The sequence below is a fragment of the Quercus lobata genome, chromosome 2 (assembly GCF_001633185.2).
Source record: "Quercus lobata isolate SW786 chromosome 2, ValleyOak3.0 Primary Assembly, whole genome shotgun sequence".
Taxonomy (NCBI): domain Eukaryota; kingdom Viridiplantae; phylum Streptophyta; class Magnoliopsida; order Fagales; family Fagaceae; genus Quercus; species Quercus lobata.
Genome location: NC_044905.1, coordinates 19804494 through 19816266, shown reverse-complemented (window position 1 = coordinate 19816266; position 11773 = coordinate 19804494). Strand labels below are relative to the sequence as shown.

Below are 11773 nucleotides of genomic sequence, written 5' to 3'. Positions count from 1 at the left end.
TATTGAACATGAGATTTTTGCAGAAATTATTACCAATTTTTCCATAATTTTTGGCTCCACTTATGTTTTCTTTTCACCCCAAGTCCACCTAAGTCCACGGATAGACAAATGATCCAATCTTAAATGGGTAAATAGATTCTCATCCAAGCACAAAACAAACATAATTCCAAGTTTCAATTAAATGCATCTTGAACAATATGAATCATTTCACGTAAATAACCAAGAGAGAAAAAAATCTATCAATTTAATACGCAAATCTACACTATATTACAGAGAGGAAATTAGAAAATTTGAAACTTCCTAGAAACAAAAGTAGCGAAGACGATCAAAAGAGAATAAAGATGAATTGTGCTTAGACTTAGAGCTTGAGAGACAAGTCAAGCTTCTTCATCTCCTCTTGATTAGGCTTGAAAAGACCACCACCACTTCCTGCCAACCAATATCCGCTAAGTTCATCATTGGCCAGAGAACCGTTCATTGCTCTTACAACCTCAAATCTACCAACACTAGCTCGAGACTGTGATGCTGCTTTTACATGAAAATTCTCAACTCCTAGCTTCCCAATTGCTGGTTGTTGGTTAATAAAAGGTGGTCTTGACCAGCTGCGAGGTCCAAAGAAGCCGCTACAAGATGATGTGTGAGAAGGCTTTTGGATCATTGAATGCACTTGAATTCCAAGAGATCTATTATAAGCACCATGGAGAGGAAGAGAAGCCAAGCTTGAATAGTGGTCATGGTTGATAGAGCGCCCAAAAGCTGCTGCTGAGGCCATCATATGTGCTCCAATCTTTTGTTCTCTTTTCGCAAGAGTCCTCTCTCTTTTGTGGGCATTTTGGTGTCCTCCAAGTGCTTGTGAACTATAGAATTTTCTTTGGCAATAGTTGCATGAGAAAATTCGTGGCTCGGCAGAAGAAGTTTGGGGGGTTTCTGATGGATTTTGAGATGAACCCACTTCCAAACAATCAATGAGATTGAGCTCTGCATCAGAACCATGATTGGAATCTTTACTAGAGAGATTTAGATCTAGTAGGATATCTGACTTTGTCTCTTTTTCTTCTTCTTCTTCTTCAACTCTCTGCAGCTTGTTTTCTTTTTGGTTTTGCAGTGGTGTATTTGGACATGGAGGACCCTCTGGAGCAGAGAAGGTGCTGGGAGGATTAGACATACATAGCTCATTCTTTGTTGGTTCCATGGGAGAACAACTTTTTTTTCTTGGAGGATTATGAGAAAAAGATAAAAGGTCATTGATGGGAAGTAAATGCTTTGTGCTATATATGCAACAAGGATTCACTGTGCAACAAACTTTTAAAGTGGAAAAGTATTGGGACGTATATTAGTAGGCTTACTTGTTGTCACACGCTTAACATTTTGATTGGAACTCCATGCATTTTTAGATATCCATCCAGTCAAGGAGCCTAATATATATCAGTCCTGGCATTTATTGATGTGTCTATATCGTGAAAGAGAATAATTTTTCATTATGATTGTGAGAGCATTATGCTCTTTGAAGTGTTATTTTAGGCCGGTATACTGTGCAAAATAGTTTTTACCCTTTATTCTATATGCGACAAAGTAATTAATCAACTTAAGCAAACTACATCTTGGTATCATAACATGGGGTGACATGAAAGGATATACATATATAAAGTAGTGATAGTTATACACTGTGTATAAGACAAAGTTGAAATCATGTTTTAAAAACACGATTTCAGTTAAATTTCACAATTGTAACTGAAATTGTGTTTTTGGAGTATGTACGAACTCATCTTGTCCAACACGCACATACCACTAGTTGAAGTACCTCAATCAGCAAATATTTGAGTGGTTCCATCACGCGCAACTAGTTGAAGTACTTCAATCATAAGACATGCAAACCTTGTTAAGTAGACCATACGATTTTCTTCTGTATTTAAGGCCACTCGCAATGCTGCCATGGCCCCAGTTGTTGTTGTGCTTTTCCCTCTGCACATTTTTGTGGGGGCATTTCTTTCTCTTCATGTCTAACATTTTTCATCTAGTTGAACAAACAATAATTTATATTCTTATCCATAACAGAGATAAGATTATCTAAGGCTATTTTTGTCTTATTTGACAGTGTGAGCGATTAGCCACACAATGACCTTGTCACCCAGGATGCAACTGCAAGTGCAGCAAACCATTGTGGTAGAAATTGTAACCATGATAATAGAGGGAGCCTAGACCACCTAGGCTAATGCTAGCTAGGTACAAAAAAGTTTTCACAATGGCAACCTTACGAGTGCTAGTTATGATTAGAACATTGATCACTCTCATATGGCTTTATCATTGGCATTGTTTTTATTAGAATCAATCACAATAATCTTAGCAAATTGTAAAAGATTGTAAACATTTTTTTTTTTTTGTCTCAAAACTTACTCAGTTACTCTTTTGGATTAAAGCTAAAAGTCTGCATTTGAAATTGTAAAGGGAGAGAGAGAAATAAAAAATGAGAGTTGGGCATGAGTTGTATTTGAAATCCTAACTAAATATTTGACCTAAAAAATGGCTAGGTCAATGCTAATGCTCTATGTTTCCTAAGCTTTAAATCTAAAGGAATGCTTGGGTCATATATTTATATTTAAGCCAAGCATGCTATGTTGGTATAAGTGTGATCAGACCCACTAGCAATGATTACTTGCTCTAGCTTACCATCTAAATTAAGTGTTATCATTCTTCACATCTCATATAAAGCATCTGTTGATTGTGCATGTTAAGAGGACAATTGATTTCATCATGTAAGTACTATTTGAATTATTGCTCTAATCGAATGTCAAATAATATTCTTTACAAACTTACCACAATATTTCTGCAAATAAATTTTACAATTGTACTTAAAAATTCAAATTCAAATTGTTGGTGCTATTACCACATTTCTGCCAATAAATTGTACATGGTCATGAAAAATATGTGAACTTAACCTTGTCATTAAAATGTTATCACTGTATCTGTATTAGCAACAGTTAGAAGTTTTACATTCCTTCACCAAAAAGAGTCTGACTACTTTCAAGTTAATTCCCACCATCACCTGCTTTTCTTAAGGATCGTACTGAACAAATCTATAAAGTGAAGATACTGTCAACGTTTTAAACTTTGATGAGGAACTAATTAGAAGTCATTATACTATTCCAACCCTATTAGCAAATATATTATGTCTATGATGTTCTCCCACTAGTTAATTTAAGGAGTTGAAGAATACTAGCTTCAACAATAGTGGCTTGAGAACCAAAAGTTTGATAATTCGTAATTGATTTTGATACTATATATATATCTTTTTACTTGAGGTAAATGGTTGTTTGTTCAAGCTTAAATAAGCGCATTTTAACTAACTAGAACTTACTCATTTTAACTAACTACAACTTATTATTGCCATCATATGAATCAAAATGATGCAATAGAGGTAATAATTTTAATGTCAATTATTTTAGAATACTGCATTGTTAAACAATGTGAATAATTTAGATTTGATTCACGCTAATCACGCATAGTTTAAGTTGATTGAGTTGATGTAGTCATTCCATCCAAGCTTGACTAAGCACTGATTCAACATGAAAATGACTCTATTAGAAACCTTTTTTAAGTAAAGAATGAACAGTATTATGGCTAAGTTTTCTCAAGTCTTTTCATCTCTAGAATCAATAAGTCTAAAGATACAATAATTTCACAATCTCCTAAAGTGATATTGATACTAATAAAAATAATATCAATAAGCCTACATAAAAATGATATTACTTCAATTACAATTTGCCATGTTAATAACCGTAAAGAAAAAATATAAATTCTTAAAAGATGCTTCTACTTACTAATAATGATCAAGATATATTCTAACTTTTTATTTTTTAAATGTTGATACTATTTTTGGGGGGTCAATCCTTGACAAGTTTCGAGTTTATAGTTGAGATTATGTATATCACAGATGCATTTGCCATTTAAAGGCCCACCAAGGTCATATAACATGCTAATATGTCATGACATTTGGCCAAAATGACATCTTTTTTATATTTGTCTTGTTGTAAACCATGGATAGTGGGAGATGGGGACAAATGGCCGACAAGTTAAAGGGGGAGCTGATGTGGAGTCCCTCTTCTGCCATGATAGTGCTATATTATGCTGCATTATTAATCTAACAAGATCAAATCTCCAAAGTTAACCCTTAGGATAGTAGAATCTTTAGTCTTATGTTATTAATATTATGAAAAGATTGGTGATAGTTACACAGTGTGTATGTGCGGGACACGTAATTGAAAATACGATTCTATTTATAATTATGCAATCGTGTTTTAAATTTCACCATTTTACAAACATGACTAAAATCGTGTATACAATTTTAGCTACAATGTGTACAACAATACACAACTCAGCTATAATGTGTACGACAATACACAACTCAGCGTGTGCAACAATAATTAGTGTTATTATTAAAATGAGCATATTCCGAAATTTTGCTAATTTTCTCTTACCCAATCCCAACCCCACATACAAAGGTTTGTTAGGAAAAAGAAAATGCGCCGGAGTGGACTTTGGCATTTTGCTTTTATTGGCGTGGGCAATATAAACACTTAACTTCTGATTCCATGTACCATTTGTTAATGTAATCAAATTAAACCAAATCACTTTAACAGATCTGTCTGTCTCCATAAAGTCTCAATTTTTCCCATTTCAAAGCCCCAAAAAAAGAAAAGCCACGAGGTACTATCACTTCCCTACATAAAGATGTATTTAGATGTGGACTACTCGAAAGAAGACAACTCTCAATGTTCCCTCTTCTTCTAAGCACACTAAAAACCATGTTATACACAGACAGAGACCTCACTACTCTCTCTCTCTCTCTCATCGTGACAAGTCAGACTCATGATAAAGGCCAAGTTGGGCATGTATATTCACTATTCTGTTTGGTTAAACCATATCTTTCTATCTACTTTATCTTTGCCTACCTTCTCTTTTTTTCTTCCTTTTGTGTGCTTTATAAACCCTTTTATTGTTGGGAGTTGGGACTTTCTTTTGTTCATCTAACCCATATAATTTAATCGGTCGGGCTACTTTTTGTAATTGGACAAGTCCATTTCTCATCTCCTCTCTTGAGGATCGAAATGGTCCAGGCCCCTACTCGCCTCTTTCTTCTTCTCAGAAGTCTATTTATTCATGAAAAAGAAAAAAAGAAAAACCCCTTTTTTTTAATTACTTCACTTCTCTAACTTTTTCATTTTCAAAAATTCTTTTCTTTTAGTTGAGGGTGAAAAAAATAAAAGGCAACATTTTACAATTGAGGGTGTAAACAAATTATGTGACCCATAACATAACTCATAATTTTTAAAGGGCTATGAGGTTATGTATTGATAAATACGGTTTTTTTTTTTTTTTTTTTTTTTTTTTTTTTTTTTTTTTGCTTCGTCTACAATATTTTCACAATAAACCTTAAATAGTAAGTTGTTACTAATTCTAATTTAAATCCATAATTGAATTAATTTTTTATCTACCAATAACAACCTACCACATAATATTTGTTATGAAAGTGTTGTGAAAATATTGTAGACATAATACTTCTCTCTTTTTTGTGTGAATATGAAGACTAATAAATTGTTTTATTTATTCACAAAAATATATGTGTTAAATGCTCAAGTCTTTACTAATACGATTGGTTAGTGATGTAGTTCAATTTTAAGAATGAAATTATAGTGTAGCTAAAGTTGTCGTTTCACCGAGAAAAGAAAAACAAGAACACGTCAAAAAAAACCAAGAATATATAGAAAAAATGATTGAAACTAGCACAAATAAAGTTTGGTAAATTTCAATAATTAAAATCACTAGGATATCATGGTTTGTCCACCAATATTGTTAAGCATCCACTCCAAATCCAAGTTTCTTCCAAAATCAGGTAAATAAACACATGAACTATCCTATTAGAAGAGTTAGAAATAAATTTTATTATTAACACTCTCTTTGGTGGATTCTACAAATCAATTGTTTTAACAATTTAGTCTAGAAGAGAATAACTTTGTTAAGAAAACCCTAGAACATTGCATATCTTGGAGGCAATACTATAGCAAAAGTAATATATATATAAAAATTACCGTGTTTTGCTAAAGAGATTATAAAACCATATTCCAACAATAAGAAGATCCAAGAATAGACTTATGAAAGAATTATAAACTAAACATCAATCTAACAAAACAATTATGAAAAGAGAACAATTGATTTCAATAATCAAAACGTTTTTAAAAACATGCTTAGATTGATAAGTGGATAACATAAAATATTGGGAATTCACTTCTAACCCTAACTTAGTTTCTTTAGTTTCTACAGAAAAGAAAATTTCTTAAAAATTGATGAAAAATAAGGTTTTCTAGAAACCAAAAACGTGGCTATCATCGTATCCTCTTAATATTTATTACCTCCAAAACTCTAAAACATATGCTCCCAAAGAAGAAGAAAAATGTCAATTCTTGTTTTTCAACAGTAAGTCAACTTCTAGATCATTTTTTACCTTGAAAACGGTCGATTATGTGAAGTGTTGGAAAACTAAAAAGTTCGAGATCTTAGAGTATTCCTTTCACATCTGCAAGAATGAGTAAAGAGATGTGGCCAAAATATCAAGACTAATTAGAATATTTTCTTATCAGGATTTTTTCCAACTTTGCCTTGAACAAATTTTTCTCTTACCTTTTATATTTCCACACATCTTTGACTTGTTAATTGCTTTAAAAACTACATCTCAATTGATCTTGACCTTGGATTATCTTGGTTGCATGTCTACATTCTTAACTGATTAATTTTAATCTTTTACAAAAGAAAAATACACGTAATAAGTATAATATTGTACTTTTAAGCAAGTCCAAGAACTGCCCAAGGGTTCAGTCCGAGTAAGGCAATCTGTGCTGGCCCAACCCAAGGGACATGAATCAATAACCAAGGAAAAAAAACTGTAAGATTGAAAACTCGAAAGTGCACTCCAAACAAAAGTTAAAGGCAGCACAATTTGGTGTCACCATAACCGAAACAATGTAGAAGGTTGATCCTTCTAAAAAAAAAGTGCCACAAAGAAAAAAAAATCACAGTTATCATAAGGAAGGCATGTAAGCAACCTTTCACAGGCACGACTCCATCATCATAAACATAATCATCATACGACGGGCATGGATTGATAAAACATTTTTATTTCTTCGAATTGCCAAATTGTTTATTCAAAAATAAGAATTGAAATGCCTAACATTGCTAGATAAAAGGACCTACCTAAACTAATCTAAGCTAAGATCAATGATTAAAAATGGTTACCGTTGTGAAGCGAGATTGGGTTCGGTGTGGGACTGTGGGTCCATTCTACACATGAATTCAAGAGTATGCCGCTAACTCAAGGTTAGGGTAGAGAAGGGAGTCGCCACCCTATTTTGTGAGCTAGGAATCACTTAGAACTCCATTTACAAAGGTCTAACAGACTTGGACTGAGTTAGGAGTTAGGGTACAAACTTAAGAAAATGTTAGGCATCAAAGTCTATCTAGCCAATGGTTGGCCTTCACTCATATTATAATACTTAATAAGGAAACCCTAACCTTATTACTACTTGTTCAAACCCCATTTGTGTTGGGTTATATTGCAGGAAATTTATTTATTTTTGTGACTATGTAAACAACAACACAAACAAATCTAATCATCATAAAGAGCACAAACAAAGATATTATGAATAAGAACAATAATAGAATCTCTATATAAAACAAATAGAAATTTGTCAAATAAATTACCAACAAACCAGATGATGAATGAAAGATACAAATATGATTGGGGATAGCGTTCAGCCAATTAAAAAGAACAATGTTATACACACAAAAAAATTGACAATATTTTTTTATAAATATTGTTGTGACAAGCTTGTATTGCTTATCATCTGAATCTATCACTAATATTATTTTTTTAACCTACCACTAACAATCTACCACATCAACATGTGTCAAATTTGTTGTTAATTTTTTTTGTGTTTATAAAATTTTTCAATTGAAAAAGAAACTTAGGGTCCGTTTGAATACAGCTGAAAACTAAAAAATACTATAGCAAAATAATTTTTAAATGTGTAAATAATACCGTGAAATCCATTTTTAATGAAAAAGTTGCTGAAAAGTGAAATTTGTGGGTCTATAAACAGTACACGATGAGTACTAATTGGCCGAAAAAAGTTTAAAAAGTCCAACTTTGTGGTTACTGTTCATTGAACAGTACATGAACAGTAACCGCAAGTCTCAAAAACGCGTGAAAAAAAAAAAATGGAAAAACACAAATGCAAACGTTTCAGCCGAATCCAAACGTAGCCTTAGTATATTTTCTATAAGTGTAGGTACAAAGACATTACACCGATAAAAAATTATTTTATAAGATTCACACATTATGAGGGAGATTTGTGTTATGAGATACACCGACCGCCCAAGACGTAATTCTTCCAGCGAACCCATTGAATCATGCTATAACGATAAACAGTTGTGACTTGTCTCCACCAATCTGATACGAGGACATTCTAAAAAGGTGATGATAATCCTAATTAAGCCACAATCTTTAAATAGATAAAAAATAAATAAATAAAAACCCTTGATGTCAACGCTTTGGGTATCTATATTCAAAGTGTAAAAACTAAGAACTTTTTTATGGAAATTAAATTCAGATATGAAGTGGGTAGGTGTACACTTCCAAATGAAACAGTTTCAAACCCAAAAGATAAGGTTGTATCTCATGAAAACGATAGTGCAACGATAGGATGGAGTCATAATTTATCTTAAAACATACATACATGATTTACATCAAAAGTCAGCCCATGTGGCTGCTTCCTTCTCAAGTAACCTAGTTATAATATGGATCACCTAAGAAAAAGTTATACCATAGATATTTTAACACCTATACCACTCCTTGACTTGCTTAAAAACATTTGCATTATTCTCACGGCTAGTACATTTGAAACTAACCTTAATCAAGATTCAATCTTAATCAAGGCTCTAAATCTATTATATGGTTCTACCATAATTGATTGTATTTAACCTTATTCGAATGCGAACAAAAAAATATCATAATCCTACTTGTAGTATAAGTATTTTAACCTTATATTTATTTAAGACTTAGTATACTATAAACACGGTTTAATGGGCATGTTGTAAAGTACAAAGCTTAATCCTAAAGTTGTAGCCATTAATTAAATACTTTTCATACATGGTAGATGCAAGGCTTTGAAACCAAACCACATTAAATCATTGATTTCCTATGTTGTTTCTCTTTTTCTTTCTTTCTATCTCTAACTTCTTTATTTTCTTTTTCGAAGATCTTATCTTGATTTCAAAGCTATATATCATATTTTTTTAACATAGTATCAAAGTTATGTTTTATCTTTTTTATTATGGTATCTAAACTAAGCTTCTGTGGCTTCCATTAATTTATATCTTTCATCATTGAATTTAGATTCCTTGTTACACCATTGCTAGCAATCGCTTTTTAGGCTCATCCTAGTCTATTCTTTATTGTGGAAAAATTTAAGGTTCTTTTTTTCACCATCACTACTTGCCACTTTACAGGGTCGTCCTAATCTATTCCTTATCATAGATATTACTATCTTGACAACTTCATATATATGCGTCATTCTCAGATCTAATCTCTTCTGACATGAGGATCTTGGCAATTTCAAATACATTAAGGGTCCGTTTGGATACAGCTGAAAACTGAAACTGAAAACTGAAAAACACTGTAGCGAAATAATTTTTAAATGTGTAAATAGTATCGTGGGACCCATTTTTAATGAAAAAGTTGCTGAAAAGTGAAATTTGTGGGTCCGTGAACAGTACACGATGTGTTGTGATTGGTCCAAAAAAATTTGAAAAGTCAAAGTTTGCGGCTACTGTTCATTGAATAGTGCAGTGCAAACAAACCGCAACACCCAAAACGCCCCAAAACGCGTGAAAAAAAAAAAAACAAAAAAAAAAAACAACGTTTTGGAAAAACGCAAACGCAGGATTGGGCAGAAAACGCCCAATCCAACGCAACCTTAATGGGCATGCAAATTTTTATTTCACATCCAGTCTTTGACTTTCCTCCTTGTCACGCAACAACAACCATCTTGGATGAGTATCATAGACTACCTTAATTAGTAGCCTCCTCTATTGGCTTTGTTTTTTGTTACATGTCTCTATCATCTTCAAACCGCAATGAAACTTGAATTTTAAGATAATATTTTGAATATATATATATATATATATATAATTTTTATTATTTTTTATGACTCATATCTCTAATTTCTAATACTTATTTTGTTTGTACTTTTTTGCCCAAAATTAAAAGATATAGGCCGAAATAGAATAAAATTTCATACTTTTGAAACAAAAAATTAAGAATACATAAATAAATATTTTGAGCCCAAAAATAAAAAGGTAACCTACAAAAAAATCAATTTAAGGCCCAGTTAGTCCAAAACAGACCAAATAAACCAAAGTGAACCAAATGGACCAATTTGGGCTAAAGTGGACTAAATGGGTAGAAGTAGAGCGAAGTAGACTGAATGGACAAAATTGGACAAAATGGACTAAGGTGGACCGATTTGGACTAAAGTCGACTGAATGGGCAAAATTAGAGAAGTGGACTGAATATACCATATTAGACAGAATGGACCGAAGTAGACCAAAATAACAAAATTGGACATAAATGGACCTGAAATGCTACACTAACGTGGCTCAAAAGCAGCGTAGTAATAATAAATGCTACGATTTAGTTATAGATATTATATAGATCGGTAATGATGATCACACACTCATTATTGTACACTTACTATGCACACACTACTTCATGGGTTGAAATCATATTTTAAAACACAATTTCAAAGGGAGGAGGTAATAAAATTTTCCCTATACATATATAAATATATAGTGGTTTTTTCACACTTGCACAAATAAGAAGGTGTGAGAAAGTCGGAAATCGGAATGTCTATAACATTACTAATTTACTCGTCTATAAATCCTATTCAATTCCCTTGAAATATCACTTTCTCAAAAATAGACAATGAAAATTACTATGCGTCTGCGTTTTGTTTTGTTTTTTTTTTTTTTTTTTTTTTTTTTTTCACGCGTTTTTTCAGATTGTGGCTACTGTTCATGCACTGTTCAATGAACAGTAGCCACAAACTTTGACTTTTCAAATTTTTTTGGACCAATTAGTGCACATCGTGTACTGTTTATGGACTCACAAATTTCACTTTTCAACAACTTTTTTATTACAAATGGGTCCCACAGTACTATTTACACATTTAAAATTTATTTTGCTACCGTGTTTTTCAGTTTTTAATTTCAGTTTTCAGTTTTCAACTGTATCCAAACGGACCCTTAGGCTCTCGTGTCCATGTTGAATAATTCCAGTCAGGCCTTCTAGACTCTCGTTTGTACATAGCCGCATGTGCTTGATATTTTCCTTGTCCAGCACTCCTAATGTCCCCAAGATTAAGTTCAAACTTCAAAACGTTAACAAGAAAAGTTTTAAACATAACCCCCCCAAAACACAACCCTCCAAACAAAACAGCTATGCAACGTAAATTTCAATGCTACCATATCTTTATATTACATATGTGTGTGTATATATATATATATATATATATATCCGTACATCTTAAATTGACCTTAGCCATCACCTTCACATTTATTTCCTAGCTCTGAATCCCAAACCATGGCTAGCCTAAAATTCACATTCCTTCAAATTCTTGTGATCTTTTACACAATCATAAAACGTTGTGAGTCAAACTCCACAGCA

The 11773-nt window shown here is 32.5% G+C and overlaps 1 protein-coding gene across 1 annotated transcript; it reads right to left on the bottom strand.

The window, feature by feature from the left end:
* Positions 1-214: 214 nt before the first annotated feature.
* On the bottom strand, positions 215-1394 carry LOC115977755 (zinc finger protein 3-like). The gene has a single exon (XM_031099773.1). It carries the CDS (start codon positions 1190-1192, stop codon positions 359-361), a length of 834 nt encoding a protein of 277 aa, XP_030955633.1. The 5' UTR covers positions 1193-1394; the 3' UTR covers positions 215-358.
* Positions 1395-11773: the final 10379 nt, after the last annotated feature.

What these genes read in the sequence shown, in the direction of transcription:
- LOC115977755 (XM_031099773.1), bottom strand. Translation starts at nt 1,192, where the DNA reads ATGGAACCAACAAAGAATGAGCTATGTATGTCTAATCCTCCCAGCACC.